Here is an 18,135-nt window from a genome sequence, read left to right on the forward strand (position 1 = left end):
CCCAAAACAATTACAACAGCAACATCAGGATCCCTGATCACAGACCACCATCAGATCAGATCAGTCGCTCAGTCATGTCCGACTCTTTGCAACCCCATGAAAATTCAGCATGCCAGGCCTCCCTGTCCATCACCAACTCCTGGAGTTCACCCAAACCCACATCCATCGAGTCGGTGATGCCATCCAGCCATCTCATCCTCTGTCGTCCCCTTCTACTTCTGCCCACAGTCCCTCCCAGCATCAGAGTCTTTTCCAATGAGTCAACTCTTCGCATGAGGTGGCCAAAGTACTGGAGTTTCAGCTTTAGCATCATTCCTTCCAAAGAAATCCCAGGGCTGATCTCCTTCTGAATGGACTGGTTGGATCTCCCTGCAGTCCAAGGGACTCTCAAGAGTCTTCTCCAACACCACAGTTCAAAAGCATCAATTCTTTGGCGCTCAGACCACCATAGCAAATGTAATAATCATGAAAAAGTTTGCAATATTGTGAGAATTATCGTGTGATACAGAGACATGAAATGAGCAAATGCTGCAGGAAAATGGCATCAACAGACTTGTTAGACACAAGGTTGCCAGGAATCTTCAATTTGCAAAAAATGAAGTAGATGCAAAGTACAGTAAACGTGCCTGTATTAACTTCTAAGTGGTCCTTATCAGCTGACAGTGTTCACAAAAATTTTTTTTTTTAATTTCAATTGCTTACTAAAAAATTTTAATCACTGTTTAAGCTTTTGGTAAAAGTTTGGTATTTTTGATGCCTGATAATCTTCTATGGACTTCCCTGGTGGCTCAGATGGTAAAGCGTCTGTCTACAATGAGGGAGACCTGGGTTCGATTCCTGGGTTGGGAAGATCTCCTGGAGAAGGAAATGGCAATCCACTCCAGTACTATTGCCTGGAAAATCCCATGGACAGAGGAGCCTGGTAGGCTACAGTCCATGGGGTCACAAAGAGTCGGACACGACTGAGCGATTTCACTTCACTTCAATCTTCTACTAGGGACTTCCCGTGTGGTGCTAGTGGTAAAGACTCTGCCTGCCAATGCAGGAGATGCAAGAGACACAAGTTCGATCCCTGGATCGGGAAGATCCCTGGAGCAGGAAATGGTAACCCACTCCAGTATCCGTGCCTGGAAAATCCCATGGACAGAAGAATCTGGCAGGGTATAGTCCATGGGGCCACAAAGGGCTGGACATGGCTGAACACACAAATGTAATGAACCTTCTATTAGAAATTGCCTGAAGGAGATAAAGTTGATTATTTTTGCTACAGTGAAATGGTGGTGACTATTCTTCTAACTAATGAGGTAAATGCATACAAACAGAGGAGGACAGTCTAGACAAGGGAAAATCAACCATTCTGATTGGCTGAAAAAGCAACCAATCAACCCGTTCAGTTTCTGAATATACAGTAATTTTATGTTTGTTTAACCTTGCTAGACAAAGTATTCCAATAGGCAGTAGCTAATTTGCTTTTAAAACCTTATTATCTTAAGATAATCTAATAAAGTTTTTTAAAAATTACAAAAATTAACTGGGAGAAATTTTGATGAAGAGGCTGTGCAAGGTCACTAAGTAGCTCTCTACTCACAGCTGTTAGTTTCGAAGGAAAAAAGAGTAAACGTACGGGGAGAAACGGGACAACACCTTCAGTGGGTGATCAAGTTAACGTCACCAACCATCGCATGTCTCCAGATAAGACACTGAGAAAAATGTACCACCATGTACGGAAGTGTTTCAGGTGAATCTAATTCATGAGGAAACATCAGAAAACCCCAGAAGAGGAATATTCTTTTAAAACAAAACTGTATTCTTCAAAAATGTCAGTGTTGCAAAAGATTTAAAAAAAAAATGATTGTGGAAATGTTCCAGATTAAAGGAGGTTATGAAGATATGACAACTAAAGGTAATATCTAACTCCAGACTGAAGGAAAAGAAATGTTACAAAGAACACTGTTAAGTCAACTGACAAAACCAGCATACGAATGATAGATTAGATCAAAGTATTTTCTCTTGCAAAACTGACTGAGGTTGGTAACTGTGCCAATTATGTAAGAGCGTATCCTTATTCTTAGGAAAAAATACTACAGGACCTAAGTACTCTGATGATTAAACATACTCTCAAATGGTTCCCACCCCCCGAATCTATAAATTTACACACACACACACGAGGAGAGGGAAAAATTAAGGAGAATGTTAAAAACAGGTGACTCTAGAATAACAAGTCCACAGGGGGTCCTGTACTATAGTCATTCTTATAATTTTCTCTAAGACTAAAATTATATCCCAGTAAAGTTTTAAAAAGTTAGAATCAATACACAAAACACTCATATGCACACTTTCTCAATATCAGATTCAAGAAAACCATCAACTCCTGGCATGTGAGCTCCCTTCTGATGGAGCACAGGGCTTTAGGCCAAAGAGCACAGGATGAGGATCAGAAGGAAGGACAGAGCAGGTGGGAAGAGGGAGAAAGGCCAGTTACAGACATCCTTTGCCAGTCCCACTTGCGGAGCACATCTCCCACGCTTCTTGGGCGGGGATGCAGGCAGCGTTACGGGAAGATGACGGATCCCGGGCAGTGGCCCGCGGGGCTGTCACCCCACAGAGCAGTACCGTGGCCACCACTGAGAAGTGATGACCCCACCCACCCGCCAGGGGGATCCAGCAGATCACGGCAGGGGCTGCCATGACAAACCCTGCAGGGTGAACTGTGCAGCCAACCTTATACAAAACATTCGGCTCATCTTCTATTTTGATTCACTGCAGGAATGATTTACTGACAAGTTTTAACTTTTTATGTTTGTACCAGATAGCTTTTAATTCCCCTTGATGATTTTGTAATATATATGTAAGATCATGAGATACAGGAATAGAAAGTAAGGAGGAACCAAGACACAAATGCCAAGCTTGCTAATAGTGAAGGAAATACTAAAGCGGTGTTGGGCTTTTGTCAGCCTTACAAGAATGGATATACTGACCAGAACTTAATTTTTTAAAATTCTTTCTAAAGCTCAGTGGCCAGAAATACTAAGCAGCATTTCCAGGTCAACTGATTTTGTAAAAAAGAAACTTTCCGTAGAGAGTTGATCTCTCACCTTCAAATGAAGTTTAAAGATCTGAAGCAGATTCTTATTTCAGAATCAAAAGAAGATCCTGCTCACAAATAGAAATATACATAGAAAGCCACATTTTGAATAAAACAGGAAAACGTTCAAACCATGTGGATCTTCTGGTTGTAACTCATTATTCCTTCCCTGGATCTTTACAAAAAATGAGACTGTTCAACTTATAAAATAAGGTTTTGAGGAGACGTCTCCTGTTCTTCAAAACCTTATAATCTACTACTGTCTTTTTTGTGAGCAGGAGATACACTGCGTGCCAACAAAATGTTAAATCCTATATTGCATCAGATTCTAATACAGCATTCAGGATGGCTGTCAAGTAGACTATTACACAAAAGGCCAACATTATCCTAACAGCCTTGATCATTAGGAAACTGAAAGTCAATCCTAACTACAGCAGCAGCAGAAAATAAAAAAGATCTATGAAAAACCTCACAACGTTTTTTTTTAAAGAAGAACTAGAAAGAGAATGATACTGTTTTTGGCTGTGGAGAATGACAACTGTCCGGAAGATTAGGAAGTTCTGTATATCAAAGTAACTATAGTTTTGTATAGTTCAATCACTCCATATAAGACTCTGTAATGGAGTTCAACTCATGCCAGTTCTGCTGCTTATAAGCTGTTTGTCATCGGGCAAACCTTCTATGCTATGCCTGTTTCCTCTCATCTGTAAGACAGAAAACAGTGACAGACTTGTCTGAAGGATGAAATGAGTTAGTGCCTGGAGCACAAAACCGTTACTATTACCACCAATATCACCACAGTTTGGAAGAATGAGCAAACAAGAATGGATAAGGCACTGTTTTAAAGAATGACAACACAAGCAATTACCAGAGTACTGATGCAAGCATCAGATCAATGGAAGAGAACAGACAACCCTAAAGCATTATCACACATGTATTTTTTAATAAAATAAATTTAGCATAATAAACTAATGAGAAATGACTTATTAACAGATGGTTTTGAAAAACCGGCTAAGTATTTGGAAGAAAATCAATTGAGAGTCTCATTGAATATTACATTCCAGATAAATCCAGATGGATTTTAAAGATGTTTTTTAAAAAAACACAAAGAAGAAACATATAGGTACAATTTTATATTAACTTGGAATAGGGACAGACTTTTACAATGTTAAAAAAAAGAAATAAAGAAAAAGGAAATCACCAAAGTGATAAACTGAGAAATGGAATCAATAAGATTTTTTAAAAAGTTATTTACCTTACAAAAGATCTCTTTAAGCTAAAAGGAAAAAAATGGGGAAATGAACGAACAACTTAGATGTTTAAAAACACCCACCAACTGAAAAAATTTTAACTTCATTAGTACCTTAAAAGTGCAAAGCAAAGCAAAGCAACATGTTTATCAAAAGTCAGTACAGTGCTCAGTGTTGGCAGAAGTACAGCAAGACAAAGATGCCTGCACACACCAGGAGGTGCAAAGTGACACGTGTCACACACGCACCAACCCTGGAAATCCACGCCCTCCACCCAGTATTCCACATTATTCCACCTATAGGTCCCTACAGGGAAACAGCCATGGCGGATAAAGACTGAGGTGCAAAGACAGAGTCTTGCAAAGTTACTTGCAACAGTGATAAATAATCTCAGTGTCTGACACTGGGGGAGTAGCAGTTACATCAGAGATGAAAACCCATACAATATATTATGCAATCAATAAAGTATTAATTTTTTCTTTATGGCCATGCCACATGGCTTATAGGATCTTAGTTCCACAACCACAACTGAACTTGTGCCCCCTCCGGGAAAGCACTGAGTCCTAACCACTGGACCACCAGGGAAATCCCAAAGTATCACAGTTTTGAAGATCACATGTGAGACCAGTCCCATGTCACTCAATAACATTAAATGAAAAAGCCCACACCAATAAAACTATATTTGGCATTTTCCCCAATTCTGGATGACTATTAAAAAAAAAAAAGAAAAACATGTATAGAAAAAGGGCAGAAAATACGCTAAGAATGGTTAACTCAGTGATAAAACTGAGTTATCCATATTTTCTTATCTTATACTTTTTACACATTTTCTACCTTAAGTATATGGAAATTTAATACTCAAGAAAATAGTAAATGATGTCAAATAAGGGAAGATGTAGCTACGGAATGAAAAAAACCCAGCAACAGTAAACTCTACAAGGGACCTTCTAAAAGCCTTACTGCTTCTAGAATGTTTATAGTCTGCTCCCTATGTTATTCCCACATGTGCCCATGGTAACCGCCTGAGGAAAAGCTTGAGCAAGACCTCACAGCAGGCTGGCCTCCCCCTCCAGGCCTCTCCCTTGGCCTCAAGCAGCTGCTTTTCAACTCACATATATGTTCTTATTTCCCAACCCACAAGAACAGCCCTGCTGACCTAATCAAAGAATAATTTTTCTTATGCTTCTCACAGTATTTAAAAATAAAAAAACTCAGGATATTTTTCAACCATAGTGAAATTTCTTATACAGAGGAGGCACTTAAGAGATATTTCTTAACTTATTGTCAGAATTTGTGTTTTCGTACATCCTGGGCAACTGGATGTATGGAAACTGTCTATCTGTATAAAGACTCTCCCCTGCCTGGAGACATAACCCTCCCAGACTTCAGACAATACTACAAATCTACAGTAATAAAACCAGCATGGTATTGGCACAAAAATAGACATATAGATCAATAGAAGAGACCTCTGCTGCTGCTGCTGCTGCTAACTCGCTTCAGTTGTGTCCGACTCTGCGACCCCATAGACGGCAGCCCACCAGGCTCCCCAGTCCCTGGGATTCTCCAGGCAAGAATACTGGAGTGGGTTGCTATTTCCTTCTCCAATGCATGAAAGTGAAAAGTGAAAGTGAAGTCGCTCAGGTGTGTCCGACTCTTAGGGACCCCATGGACTGCAGCCTGCCAGGTTCCTCCATCCCTGGGATTTTCCAGGCAAGAGTACTGGAGTGGGGTGCCATTGCCTTCTCTGGAACAGACTAGACAGCACAAAAATAAACCTACACACTTAGGGTTAATTAATCTTCAACAATGGAGGCAGGAATGTATTGAGAAATTGATGATGGGAAAAAAGACACACTCTTCAGCAAGTGGTGTTGGGAAAGCTGGACAGCTGCATGAAAATCAATGAAGTTAGAAGGTATCCTCTCACTCAAAATGGCTTAAAGACTTACAAAATAAAAACAAGACACCATAAAACTCATAGAAGACAACACAGGCAAAGCATTCTGACATATTGTACCAATGTTTTCTTAGATCTCAAGGCAGTAGAAATAGAAACAAAAATAAACAAATGGGACCTAATCAAACCTACAAGCATTGCCACAGCAAAGAAAACCATAAGCAAGATGAAAAAACCTACACAATGAGAAGAACATGTTTGCAAACAATGCGACCAACAAGGGCTTAATTTCCAAATATACAAACAACTCATACAATTCAATAACAACAAAAAAACAAACAACCCAATCAAAAAACAGGCAGAATACCTAAATAGACATTTCTCCAAAGCAGACATAAAGATAGCCAAAAGGCATAGGAAAAGATGCTCAACATCATTAATTATTAGAGCAATGCAAATTAAAACTACAAGGAAGCACAACCTCACACTGGTCAGAATCAGTTCAGTTCAGTCGCTCAGTCATGTCTGACTCTTTGCGACCCCATGAATCGCAGCACGCCAGGCCTCCCTGTCCATCACCAACTCCCGGAGTTCACTGAGACTCACGTCCATCGAGTCAGTGATACCATCCAGCCATCTCATCCTCTGTCGTCCCCTTCTCCTCCTGCCCCCAATCCCTCCCAGCATCAGAGTCTTTTCCAATGAGTCCACTCTTCGCATGAGGTGGCCAAAGTACTGGAGTTTCAGCTTTAGCATCATTCCTTCCAAAGAAATCCCAGGGCTGATCTCCTTCAGAATGGACTGGTTGGATCTCCTTGCAGTCCAAGGGATTCTCAAGAGTCTTCTCTAACACCATAGTTCAAAAGCATCAATTCTTTGGTGACATTAAAAAAAAATCTACAAGTAATAATTTCTGGAGAGGATGTGGAGAAAAAAGGGAACCCTACACTCCACTATTGGTGGGAATGCAAGTTCATGCAGCCACAATGGAAAATAGTATGGAGATTCCTCAAAAAACTAAAAATAGAACTAATATACGATCTAGCAATTCTACTCCTGGGCATATATCCAGAGAAAACTCTAATTCAAAAAGATACATGCACCTCTTACATTCATAGCAGCATATTCTCAGTAGCCAAGACATGGAAATAACCAAAAAGTCCACTGACAGAAGAACGGATAAAGAAAAAAAAATATATATATATATATATATATATATATAATGGAATACTAGTCAGCCATGAAAAAGAATGAAATAATGCCATCTGCAGCAATATGGATGCCACCAGAGATTATCATACTAAGCGAAGTAAGTCAAAAGAAAGAAAAGTATCATATGCTATCACTTATACACGGAATCTATATGGCACAGGGGCTTCCCTGGTGGCCCAGAGGTTGGGAATCCACCTGCAGGGGACACAGGTTCAAGCCTTAGTCCAGGACCTGGGATCTCACAGCCGCAGTGCAACGAAGCCCGCATGCTGCAGCTACTGAAGCCCTCGCACTCGGCAGCCTGTGCTCTGAACAGCAGGAGGCACCACAGTGAGAGGTCCATGCACCTCAACTAGAGAAAGCCTTTGTGCAGCAATGGGGAGCCTGTGTGCCAAAATGAAGACCCAGCACAGCCAAAGGAGTAAACAAATAAATAGCAAAATAAAAATTAAATAGAAATAGCACAAATGAACTTATCTAGAAAACAGAAACAGGTTCACAGCACAGAGAACAAACTCATGGTGGCCAAGGGAGAAGAGGGGGTAGGGATGGCCTGGGAGTTTGGGGTGTCAGTCACTCAGTTGTGTCCGACTCTTTGTGACCCCATGGACTGTAGCCCACCAAGCTCCTCCATTCATGGGGTTCTTCAGGCAAGAATACTGAGGTGAGTAGCCATTCTCTTTCCCAGGGGATCTTTCCAACCCAGGGATTGAACCTGGGTCTCCTGCACTACAGGCAGATTCTTTACCACTGAGCCACCAGGGCAGCCCTTGGGGGTTAGCAGATGTAAACTACTATACATAGACTGGATAAACAACAAGGTTCTATTATATAGCACAGGGAACCATATTCAATATTCTGGGATAAACCATAATAGAAAATAATACAAAAAAGAATGCATATATGTATATAACAGTCATTTTGCTATACAGCAGAAATTAACACAACACTGTAGATCAACAATATTTCAATTAAAAAACATTTTAAATAGGCTCTGACTGCCTAAATGTGTTCTAAAACTTTCAGTTTACTTTGGTTTCCAATGACCAATTGGAATTGGTCATTCCAATTGCCAATAATAAAATCTGTCTCTCTAATCTCCTATTTTTGTTGCCCAGTTACTTTAAAAATTTGTTTTTCTTTTTTTTCCTTCAGTATAAAGGCAAAACACTAACTCCTTTTCCTTTCTTCATTCCAATGAAATACATGAGAGGGAAGAAAAATTTCTGTTTCAGAAAAGAAACTGATGACCTTGACCTGAAGCCTTGGAATTTTTCCTACCTAGAATGTGAAAGTCTGGGTTTGGTAATCAAACTATAAAATACTGGAAAAGTCTGGGTTTTATCCTCTTTTAATTAAAAAAAAAAAAGGGAGAGCGATTCTAGCTCTTATTCAGGTCAGTACACGATTTCTTATATAATCCTGCAGCTAGACATCAAGCCCATATGTACACACTGCTCTCCTGGGATTGTCTGCTCTAAGCAAGGTGCGTAAAAATCAATTCCTTATATCGATCCAGTACCCAAAGCCAGAGTCATCATCTGGAATTTTATTTGAAGTATTTCACTTGCTTCTCTAACATTTAAGTGGAGAGGTATGTACTGGATGGTAAAATAACTAGAGATAAAAATACCATGTTTCCTGACGGCTTCCACACAATACAACAGGCACCAGAGTCCCCAGCAGAGGGTATGAGAGAAAGTTCCGAGAGAAAGAAATTTAGAGGAGCAGCAGCTGCTACCAAAACACAGTGCAAGACCCCGAGGGCCCTCAGAGTCAGAAGCTGCCCTTTGCAGGCACACCCAACACTTGCAGGAGCCCTGAGCACTTACCAAAGCCTGTCTATTTCAGCTGAGCCCTGAGTATCAAAAAAAAAAAAAAAAAAAGCAGAGAAGCCAAGATATGAGGAGCCCGCTGACCACACAAAGGGCAAATGACAAGGGTGGAAGGCTGGCACGTGGGGGGCAGGCTGAGCCGTGTGCAGGAGGATGGGGAGGATGACGGGCTGCAGGAAGGCCACCCAGCACAGAGTTGATAAAGAACTGCCTCTCGAGACGGGTCCATACTATTCAATTTTCACAAAAGTATATCAGAGTTGTAAGTCGATAACAGATGATACAAAACCCATAGTCCTCAGTATGGTCCACAAAAACCTTGCATGGCTCCACCCACCTCAGCAAGCGTCCCTCCTTCCCCACCTGCTCCTGCCCAGGGCCCCGAGGCCTCAGCGTCTCTGCTCCTGTCACCCACAACATTCTCCCCAGACCTCCACAAAACACCCCAGTATTCTCTGCCAGAAGTGATGGTGCCCTTCTCACCTTTTCATTTCATCCAAATGCCGCCACCCCAGAGCTCTTTCCTGGTCACCAGATCTAAAGTCAGCTCCTCTCATCTCTCTCACAGCACTCCTTTTTCTTGGCAGCATTTATGACAATTATCCATTTATTTGCTTAATATCTACATTTCCCACTAGAATGAGAGTTTTGAGAGAGTAGAAAACACGTTTTGCTCATGACTGTATATCAAGAATTTGATAAATGTTTGATGAATGAATGCAAAAAACAAGTAATACACAACCTACAAAGCCAAAAGTTGGTTCTTTGAAAAGATCAACTAAATTGACAAACCTTTAGTTTTGTCCAAAAAGAGACAACAGTTAAAATGCATGAAAGAAGGGAAAATATAACAGATTTTGCAAAGTAAAAAGGATTATAGGTGAATATATGAACAACTGTATGCCAAATTAAGTAACTTTCTATCTAACGACATGGACAAATAAATTACTAACAGACACACAATTACCAGAACTAATTCAGCATGAAATAAAAAAACCAGCAGATGCATAACAAGTAAAGAAATTGAATTCATAATTAGAAAGCTTCCCATAAAGAAAAACCTAGGCCCACATGGCTTCACTGGTCAATTCCAGCAAACATTTCAAGAAAAATTAATACCAATTCTTCACAAACTCACGGAATTGGGCTTCTGGATGAAGCAATTAGGAAAGAAAAAATAAAAGGCAACCAAAGCAAATAGGAAGAAGTAAAATTTTCCCCATTTGCAGATGATATCATTTTGTAAATAGAAAATTCTGAGAAATTCACTGAAGAACTATTAGAACTATGAGTCTGCCTAGGTTGCAGGATACATTAGTAATGAACATTCTAAAAATAAAATAGGCAAACTTTCACAAAAAGGTATAAATTTTTTAAAAAGTATAAGACTTGTATGCTGGAAACCTTAGAACAATGTGACTGAACAAAATCAAAGACAGTCTAAGAAAATATAAAGATAAGTCAAGTTCATGGGTCAAAAGATTCAATATTGTTAAGATGGCAATGGGGCTTCCCTCATAGCTCAATTGGTAAAGAATCTGCGTGCAGTGCAGGAGACCCAGGGTTGGGAAGATCCCCTGGAGAAGGAAATACCCACTCCAGTCTTCTTGTCTGGAGAATCCTACAGACAGAGGAGCCTGGCAGGGTACAGTCCTTGGGATCGCAAGAATCAGACACGGCTTAGTGACTAAAGCACCACCACCAAGATGGCAATACTCCCCAAACTGATTTACATGTTCAACACAACCTCTATCAACATCCCAGCTTCAGTCATCAAACACTGTCATTCTGATATAAGAACAGATGGAACTGACATGAGGATAAACTGAAGAGAATTGAAAACAGAATTGAACTGATTTGTAAAAGAGTGTCAATATAATTAAATGGAGAAAGAGTCTTTTCAACAAACAGTTCTCAAACAACTGGATATTTACATGCAAAAGAATGTTAATCCATACCTTACGCCATACACAAAAACCAATTCAAAGCAGACCACAGACCTAAATGCATTAGTAAAGCTATAAAGTTCTTGGAAGAACAGATGGAAATAAATCTCCATCAAACAGCATCAGGCAAAGCCTTCTTTGGTAAAACGCCACAGCACAAACAACATAAGAAAAATAGACGAACCAGACTTTTCAAAAAAAACATTTGTGTCATCACATCTAGAAAGTAAAGACAACTACAGAGTAGATAAATACAGGCGTCCCTTGGTATCCAAGGGAGACGAGTCGCAGGGCCCTCCCACACACACCAAATCCAAGGATGCTCAGATCCCTCATATGAAATGGCAGGGCAGTTTGTCTCCACAACCACAGACGTGGAAGGCACAGTCAACCACATACCAGCAAATCAGTTATCTGAAAACAGACTGGTATCCAGGACTCACACGGAAATCTTACAACTCAGTAATAAAAGGACAACTGAAGCAATTAAAAAATGGGCTAAAGAAAAAGACATTTCTCCAAAGAAAATATACAAATGGCCAATAAGTACGTGAAAAGATGCTCAACATCAGAGATCAACAGGGAAGTGCATATCAAAACCACAATGCGATACCACATCACACCTACGAGACTGTACATAATTAGAAAGAGACAGTAATTAGCAAGGCTATAGAGAAAATGAAACCCCCATTCGTTGCAGGTGGGAATGTGAAACAGCAGCGCTGGTTTGGAAAACACTAGTGATTTCTCAAAAAGTTATATATATAATTATTACCTCATGACCCAGCGTTTCCACTTGTAGGTATATACCCAAGAGAACTAAAACAGATCTCTACACCAAAACTTGTACGTAAATGTTCAGAGCGGCATCATTCATAATAGCAAAAAGTAGAAACACATCCAAATGCTTATTAGCTGAAGAATAAATTATCTGTGGTGTATCTATACAGTGCAATATTATATCGCCATTAGCTGAAGAATAAATTATCTGTGGTGTATCTATACAATGCAATATTATATAGCCATAAAAGGAACAAAGTACAGATATACGCTGTGATATTATGTAAGTATTATGCTAAATAAAATAAGCTAGTCACAAAAGACCACATACTATATTATTTCCTTCTCAGAAAATATTCAGAATAGCCAAATCTGCAGACAAAAAAGTAGGATAGTGGTTGCAAAGAACAGCAGAGACATAGGAATGGAGATTGCTTATGGGAATGGGGCTTCTTTTGGGGATGACAAAAATGTTCAAAAATTGGGCTATGATAGTTGGTTGCACAATCCTGTAAGTAAATGAGAAAAAAACTGAACTGTATATTTCAAATGGGTGAATTGTGCAGTATGTGAATTATATCTCAAAATGTGCTCAGTTGCTCAGTCATGTCCAATTCTTTGTGACCCCTGTGGACTATAGCCCACCAGGATCCTCAGTCCAAGAGATTCTCCAGGCACAAATACTAGAGCGGGTGGCCATTTCCTGCTTCAGGAGATCTTCCCGACACAGGGATTGAACCTGTGTCTCCTACGTCTCCTCCTTTGGCAGGCAGACTTTTTACTGCTGAGCCACCTGGGAAGCCCATACCTCAATAATGCTGTTTTGTGTTGTTTTTTTTTTTTAATAACAGGTAATACAGTGATGTCGGAGAAGGCAATGGCACCCCACTCCAGTACTCTTGCCTGGAAAATCCCATGGACAGAGGAGCCTGGCAGGCTGCAGTCCATGGAGTCGCAAGAGTCGGACACGACTGAGCGACTTCACTTTCACTTTTCACTTTCATGCACTGGAGAAGGAAATGGCAACCCACTTCAGTGTTCTTGCCTGGAGAATCCCAGGGACGGGGAAGCCTGGTGGGCCGCCGTCTATGGGGTCGCACAGAGTCGGACCCGACTGTAGCAGTAGCAGCAGCAATACAGTGATGTAATGTGTTAAGTTCTTACCATTATGTTCATACAATGACATTTTACCTTCCTAAACATTTATTTGTTGTGGTGTGAAGACAGGGTTAAAATATAAACAAGGGGAAGATCAGAGGAAAGACTTATCTTTGGGGTCTGTGGAAGATTGGCATCAAAGCCCACCCAGGATAAAGTCTTTTACATGTACTGAATTTCTGTGACAAGGAATTTACTTGTAGTTCAGAGTGACAGTAAATTACGTAAGCTCAATCACTTGAAGACTTTTAAGCTGTAAAGCACAAAACTGACGTCTCTGTACAGCAAAAGCCACTCTGTTCCCGGGGCTAGCAATTCCCACAAGGTACTAAGAACAGCAGGGCTTCAGAAGCAGAAAGACACACTCACATTCCTCAAGACCGGGAGCGCCAGCTGCTCAAAGGACGTCAGATCCACCACGTACTGCCCTACACGGCACTCACGCTTTCCAGTCAGAGGCTCTGACCTGAAACAAAAGGATAGTGCATTCCTTGTTGAGAGACCCCTGTACTGACTTCTGATTTTTAGCTGCTCCACTGAGCCTCTGGCCTTCTCCATGTGCTAAACCATCCTTAAAAACCACCTACACAGAGAGTGGCAGTGAGCAAAGCTGATCTGATTCCTCATTCTCTCCTGAGAACAGGGCTAACGCTGGTGCACACACCACTAGTCACAGCCTGGCAGTTACCTCCAAGAGCTGGTGTATCACCTGTCTTAGAAGAGTGATAGGAACAGGGCCACAAGGTACCAAGTGAGAAAAGCTTACTATTCAGTGGAATAAGTTTGCCCTGAAATATGGTATTTTCAACTTTGGTTTTCATATGATGACTTCAACCTCTGTTTTCTTTGATGCCAAGAAAGCCATAAAGGCTCAAGATTCTTTAAGATAGAAGGGACCACCTGGCTCAGCCCTGGGCCCCAGGAGAATAAAACACCAGAGGGACTCCCTTGGTGGTCCAGTGGTTAAGATTCTGCGCTTCCAATGCAGGGGGCGTAGGTTTGATCTCTTAGTCGGGGAACGAAGACCCTGAATGCCATGAAGCATGGTCAAAAAAAAAAGAAAAAACACTTCAGAAATGAAGCTGCAGTACCCAATTCTGGATAAAGGTCCTCGGATGCCAGACAACGTGACAACATCAAACCCTATTCTTCTTCCTCCCTGTCTGACTTCTTCTGTATAAAACCCATCGACAGGCATGCCAGAGGACTTTAAAACTTCAGTGGCTTTCTGGATCAGCGTTGTTTTTCCAACTCCTAGAGGAAAAAAAAAAAAAAAAGCCTATCAGGAACCACTGCCTTGTTGGAGCATAACAACCAGGAGAGAAATGGGCTTCAAACAGCTTTTATGAATATTAACTTCACTTAACTTTGATTGCTCCAGGTGTTAAAACTTTTTAATTTCAAGTAGAAAACAAGCATAATAAAAATGTGAATGGTACACTGAAGTTTATTTTTAAATTCTGAAACATTATTAGTTTTGTCACATACATAATCGGAGAACCAACTGAGTGGCTTTCTGATGATAATTTCAAGTGCAATTTGCATCCTACAAGACAAGCTTTTGTTTTCTCCTAGGTTTACTCTTCTTGAGGGAGCAAACTTTTACATCTAGAAAGTAAAGCTGGCCAAGCCTCAGGCAAAGGCTGGATGCTTTAAGTTAGGATTTCAAGACACTCTGAACCTACATTTAACAGTGGGAACATCCCTTCGTTTCTCCTCGTATTTACAATGTATGGCTCCCCAAAATGGGACTATTAGATACCTCCAACACTACTAGAAATGGCAATATTTCAACTTTCTCCAGAGAAGCAATCCCATCAGGTTGGCCATGCCTTCCATCACCTCCTCAGTTCAGTTCAGTTTAGTTCAGTTGCTCAGTCGTGTCCAACTCTTTGTGACCCCATGGACTGTAGCACGCCAGGCTTTCCTGTCCATCACCAACTCCCGGAGCTTGCTCAAATTCATGTCCATCAAGTTGATGATGCCATCCAACCGTCTCATCCTCTGTCATCCCCTTCTCCTCCACCTTCAATCTTTTCCAGCATCAGGGTCTTTTCCCATGAGTTAGTTCTTTGGATCAGGTAGCCACAGTATTGGAGTTTCAGCTTCAGCATCAGTCCTTCCAATGAATATTCAGGACTGATTTCCTTTAGGATTGACTGCTTTGATCTCCATCACCTCCTAGAGTATTCCCAAGTATTCCTTTGACTTGCCCCCAACCTCTTCCCAAATTATAACCTATGCACCTCCACCCACTCATCCTCCCCACCAGGACCCCTTCCTTTCCTCCCAGCCTGGCCCATGGACTACTCTGATTAACTCTTGGGTGCTTACAAGTTAAATACTATTTAACACTACTACTCCCTGACAGTGGAGCCAGGCCCTGGTCTCGCACGCCTCACAAGCATTTTCTTGCTTAATTCTTCACAATCACCCTCTGAAGCAGTTGCCACCCTTGTCCCTATTTTACAGAAGAAGAGACTGAAGCACAGAGAGGACAGGCAACTTATTCATGGTTAGACAACTGAGAGAGACCATACAGTTTAACAGGGGCCTTCATCTGCCACCATGACTTTGTTTATTTCCTATGAACCTTGTTCTCATATAGATAAGTCAGTGGCATCATAATTACCCCAAAATGGGAAACCAAGCCTGCAACACAGCTATCACGAGACACGACAGGGTTCCAAGTCATAATATTCCTATGGCTACCCATGCAGAGTCATCAGGGTTTCCTAAGATTAGCTTTTTACTTGAAATAAAATATGATGCTATTCTCATTTAGTTCATTCTTCCTCCAAATTTCACACTAACAAACAATGGTGTCCAGCCTTTTGAAACATGAACAGCAGCCCACGCTCATGGCACTAGGAGAATGTAACCCCACCTCTGTCCCTCAGTAACTGCTGCTTTAGAGAAGTCACGGAAGAATCCGCTTAACACAGGCAAATGGCCTCTGTTGATGTGTAATTTGGGACTTCTCTGAAACAACTTAATGTTGATTCATAACGGATTGTTAAATTATGGTATTGCGTGTATAATGACATAAACCCACAGGAATCTCATGCAACCATTAGAGAACACTGTTTACATATGGAAAGAGCTTACTGCTTAGCATGGAAAACAGACCGCAACATATGAAAATAATATATGGAGAAAAAGCACGTTAAGAAACAGCAGGAATACACAGTAGTATTCCATTACTTTTTTTTTTTTTGGACAGACCACAAATAACAAACGCGGGCAAAGATGTGGAGAAGAGGGAACCTCGTATGCTGTTATATGTAAACCGGTGCAGCCACTATGGAAAACAGTATAGAGGCTCCTCAAAAAACGAAAAACAGAACTATCATATGATCCAGAAATTCCACTCCTGGGTATATATCCAAAGAAAATAAAAACACTATTTTGAAAAGATAAATGTACCCCCAAATGTTCATAACAGAATTATTTACAAGATATGGGAGCAACCTAAGTTTCCAACAGATGAATGGACAAAGATATGGTATACAATACAATGAAATACTTTTCAATTGTAAAAAAAAGAATGAAATTTTGCCATTTGCAACATCATGGATGGGCCTGGAGGGTATTATGATTAGTGAAATAATTCAGGCAGAGAAAGACAAATACTGTGTGGTATCACTTACATATGGAATCTAAAAAATAGAACAAACTAGTTTTACATAATTAAAAAAAACAGACTCACAGACAGAGAGAACAAACTAGTGGTTACCAGTGGGGAGAGGGAAGGGGTAGGATGGGGAGATTAAGAGGCACAAACTACTACATATAAAACAAATGAGCTACAAGGATATATTGTACAGCACAGGGAAACACAGCCAACATTTTACAGTACCTATAAATGGAATCTTGAAAAACTGTGAATCACTGTTATACACATGAAACTTACAGAATACTGTAAATCAACTATATCTCAATTAAAAAAAAAGTGAAGTATGTAGGTATCTCCAGAAGAAAATGTCGAGAAGAACAGAAAGATTTATAGTATTTGTTGCTGTATTGTAAATCCAAGGGACTTTCAATTTCTTCTTTATAACTTTCTAGATTTTTTTCTTTTTTTGGTCTTACAGTAAATATTACTCTTAATTTAAGAAAAAAGCAAAGCTATTTACATTATGCAAAGGACAAAATGGAACAGCTGTAATAAAAGGGAATATCGTGGGTCTGATCTGTTAGGGAGAAGATTTAAACCAAGAGGAGGCATTTAGCTCTAGTCTCTTTTTTCTTCTTCAGCTCTAGACATTTTTCAGCTAATTTTTCATCTCTGTTAATTTAACTACCCTAGTGCTAGCTACACTGGCTAAGAAGTGACCTGTAGGAAGGAAACCCCAAAATCAAAGGCCCACACCACATTCACAAAGAACAGGTTGGAAAGCCCCAGAATTATTTTGGTTCTGGTTCTCCTATAAAGTGGACCGTGAAATAAAGACTCACATGCAGGCTGTTTAATTTGGGAAGCAACCCCCGAAGACAACACACTGGTGGGGAGGTGACTGCATTATCAAACAAGTTATCAGTGGGTAGTCTAATCCCACTGAGAAACCCTAGGAGACAGCTTTAGATTCAGAGTTCTCTTGTGTGATGAGTGAGGAAGGAGTTTACCCACCAACTTCCAACTGTCAAGAGTCAAGGCTGCTTCAGGGGGCAGGAACTCCCTGGCCCTTCAGGCCTGCCCCTGTGCAGGCAGAGGTGCAGGCAGGGGTCAGAGAAAGCCCTCGAGGATAGGTCACAGGCTGTACAGCTGGAAGTTGGGGGAAAATTGCTAAGTGTGAAGGACACATGAGTGGGGCCCTGAGAGTGTATATGAGTATCTTTGAGAAGATACTTGATGTCTGAACATGTAGAGATTCAGACAGCAGGCAGAGTTTGGGATTGGGTTAGTGATAGAAAGATACTAAGTCAATGAAAAAACATTAGAAAACTCCGAAGAGTTGCGGGGGGGGGGGGG

At 40.7% G+C, this 18,135-nt stretch overlaps 1 protein-coding gene across 1 annotated transcript in view; it reads right to left on the bottom strand.

Moving 5' to 3' along the window:
* NTPCR (nucleoside-triphosphatase, cancer-related) overlaps positions 1–18,135 on the bottom strand; it is a 39,090-nt gene that overhangs the window by 18,761 nt on the left and 2,194 nt on the right. The window contains exons 2-3 of the mRNA XM_010838595.1: positions 14,255–14,417; positions 13,533–13,629 (exon numbers count right to left, since the gene is read on the bottom strand). Of these exons, the coding sequence (XP_010836897.1) occupies positions 13,533–13,629; positions 14,255–14,417 (260 nt within the window). The remainder of the gene's footprint in view (positions 1–13,532; positions 13,630–14,254; positions 14,418–18,135) is intronic.

This window comes from Bison bison, unplaced genomic scaffold, assembly GCF_000754665.1.
Source record: "Bison bison bison isolate TAMUID 2011002044 unplaced genomic scaffold, Bison_UMD1.0 scf7180017864099, whole genome shotgun sequence".
NCBI lineage: Eukaryota > Metazoa > Chordata > Mammalia > Artiodactyla > Bovidae > Bison > Bison bison.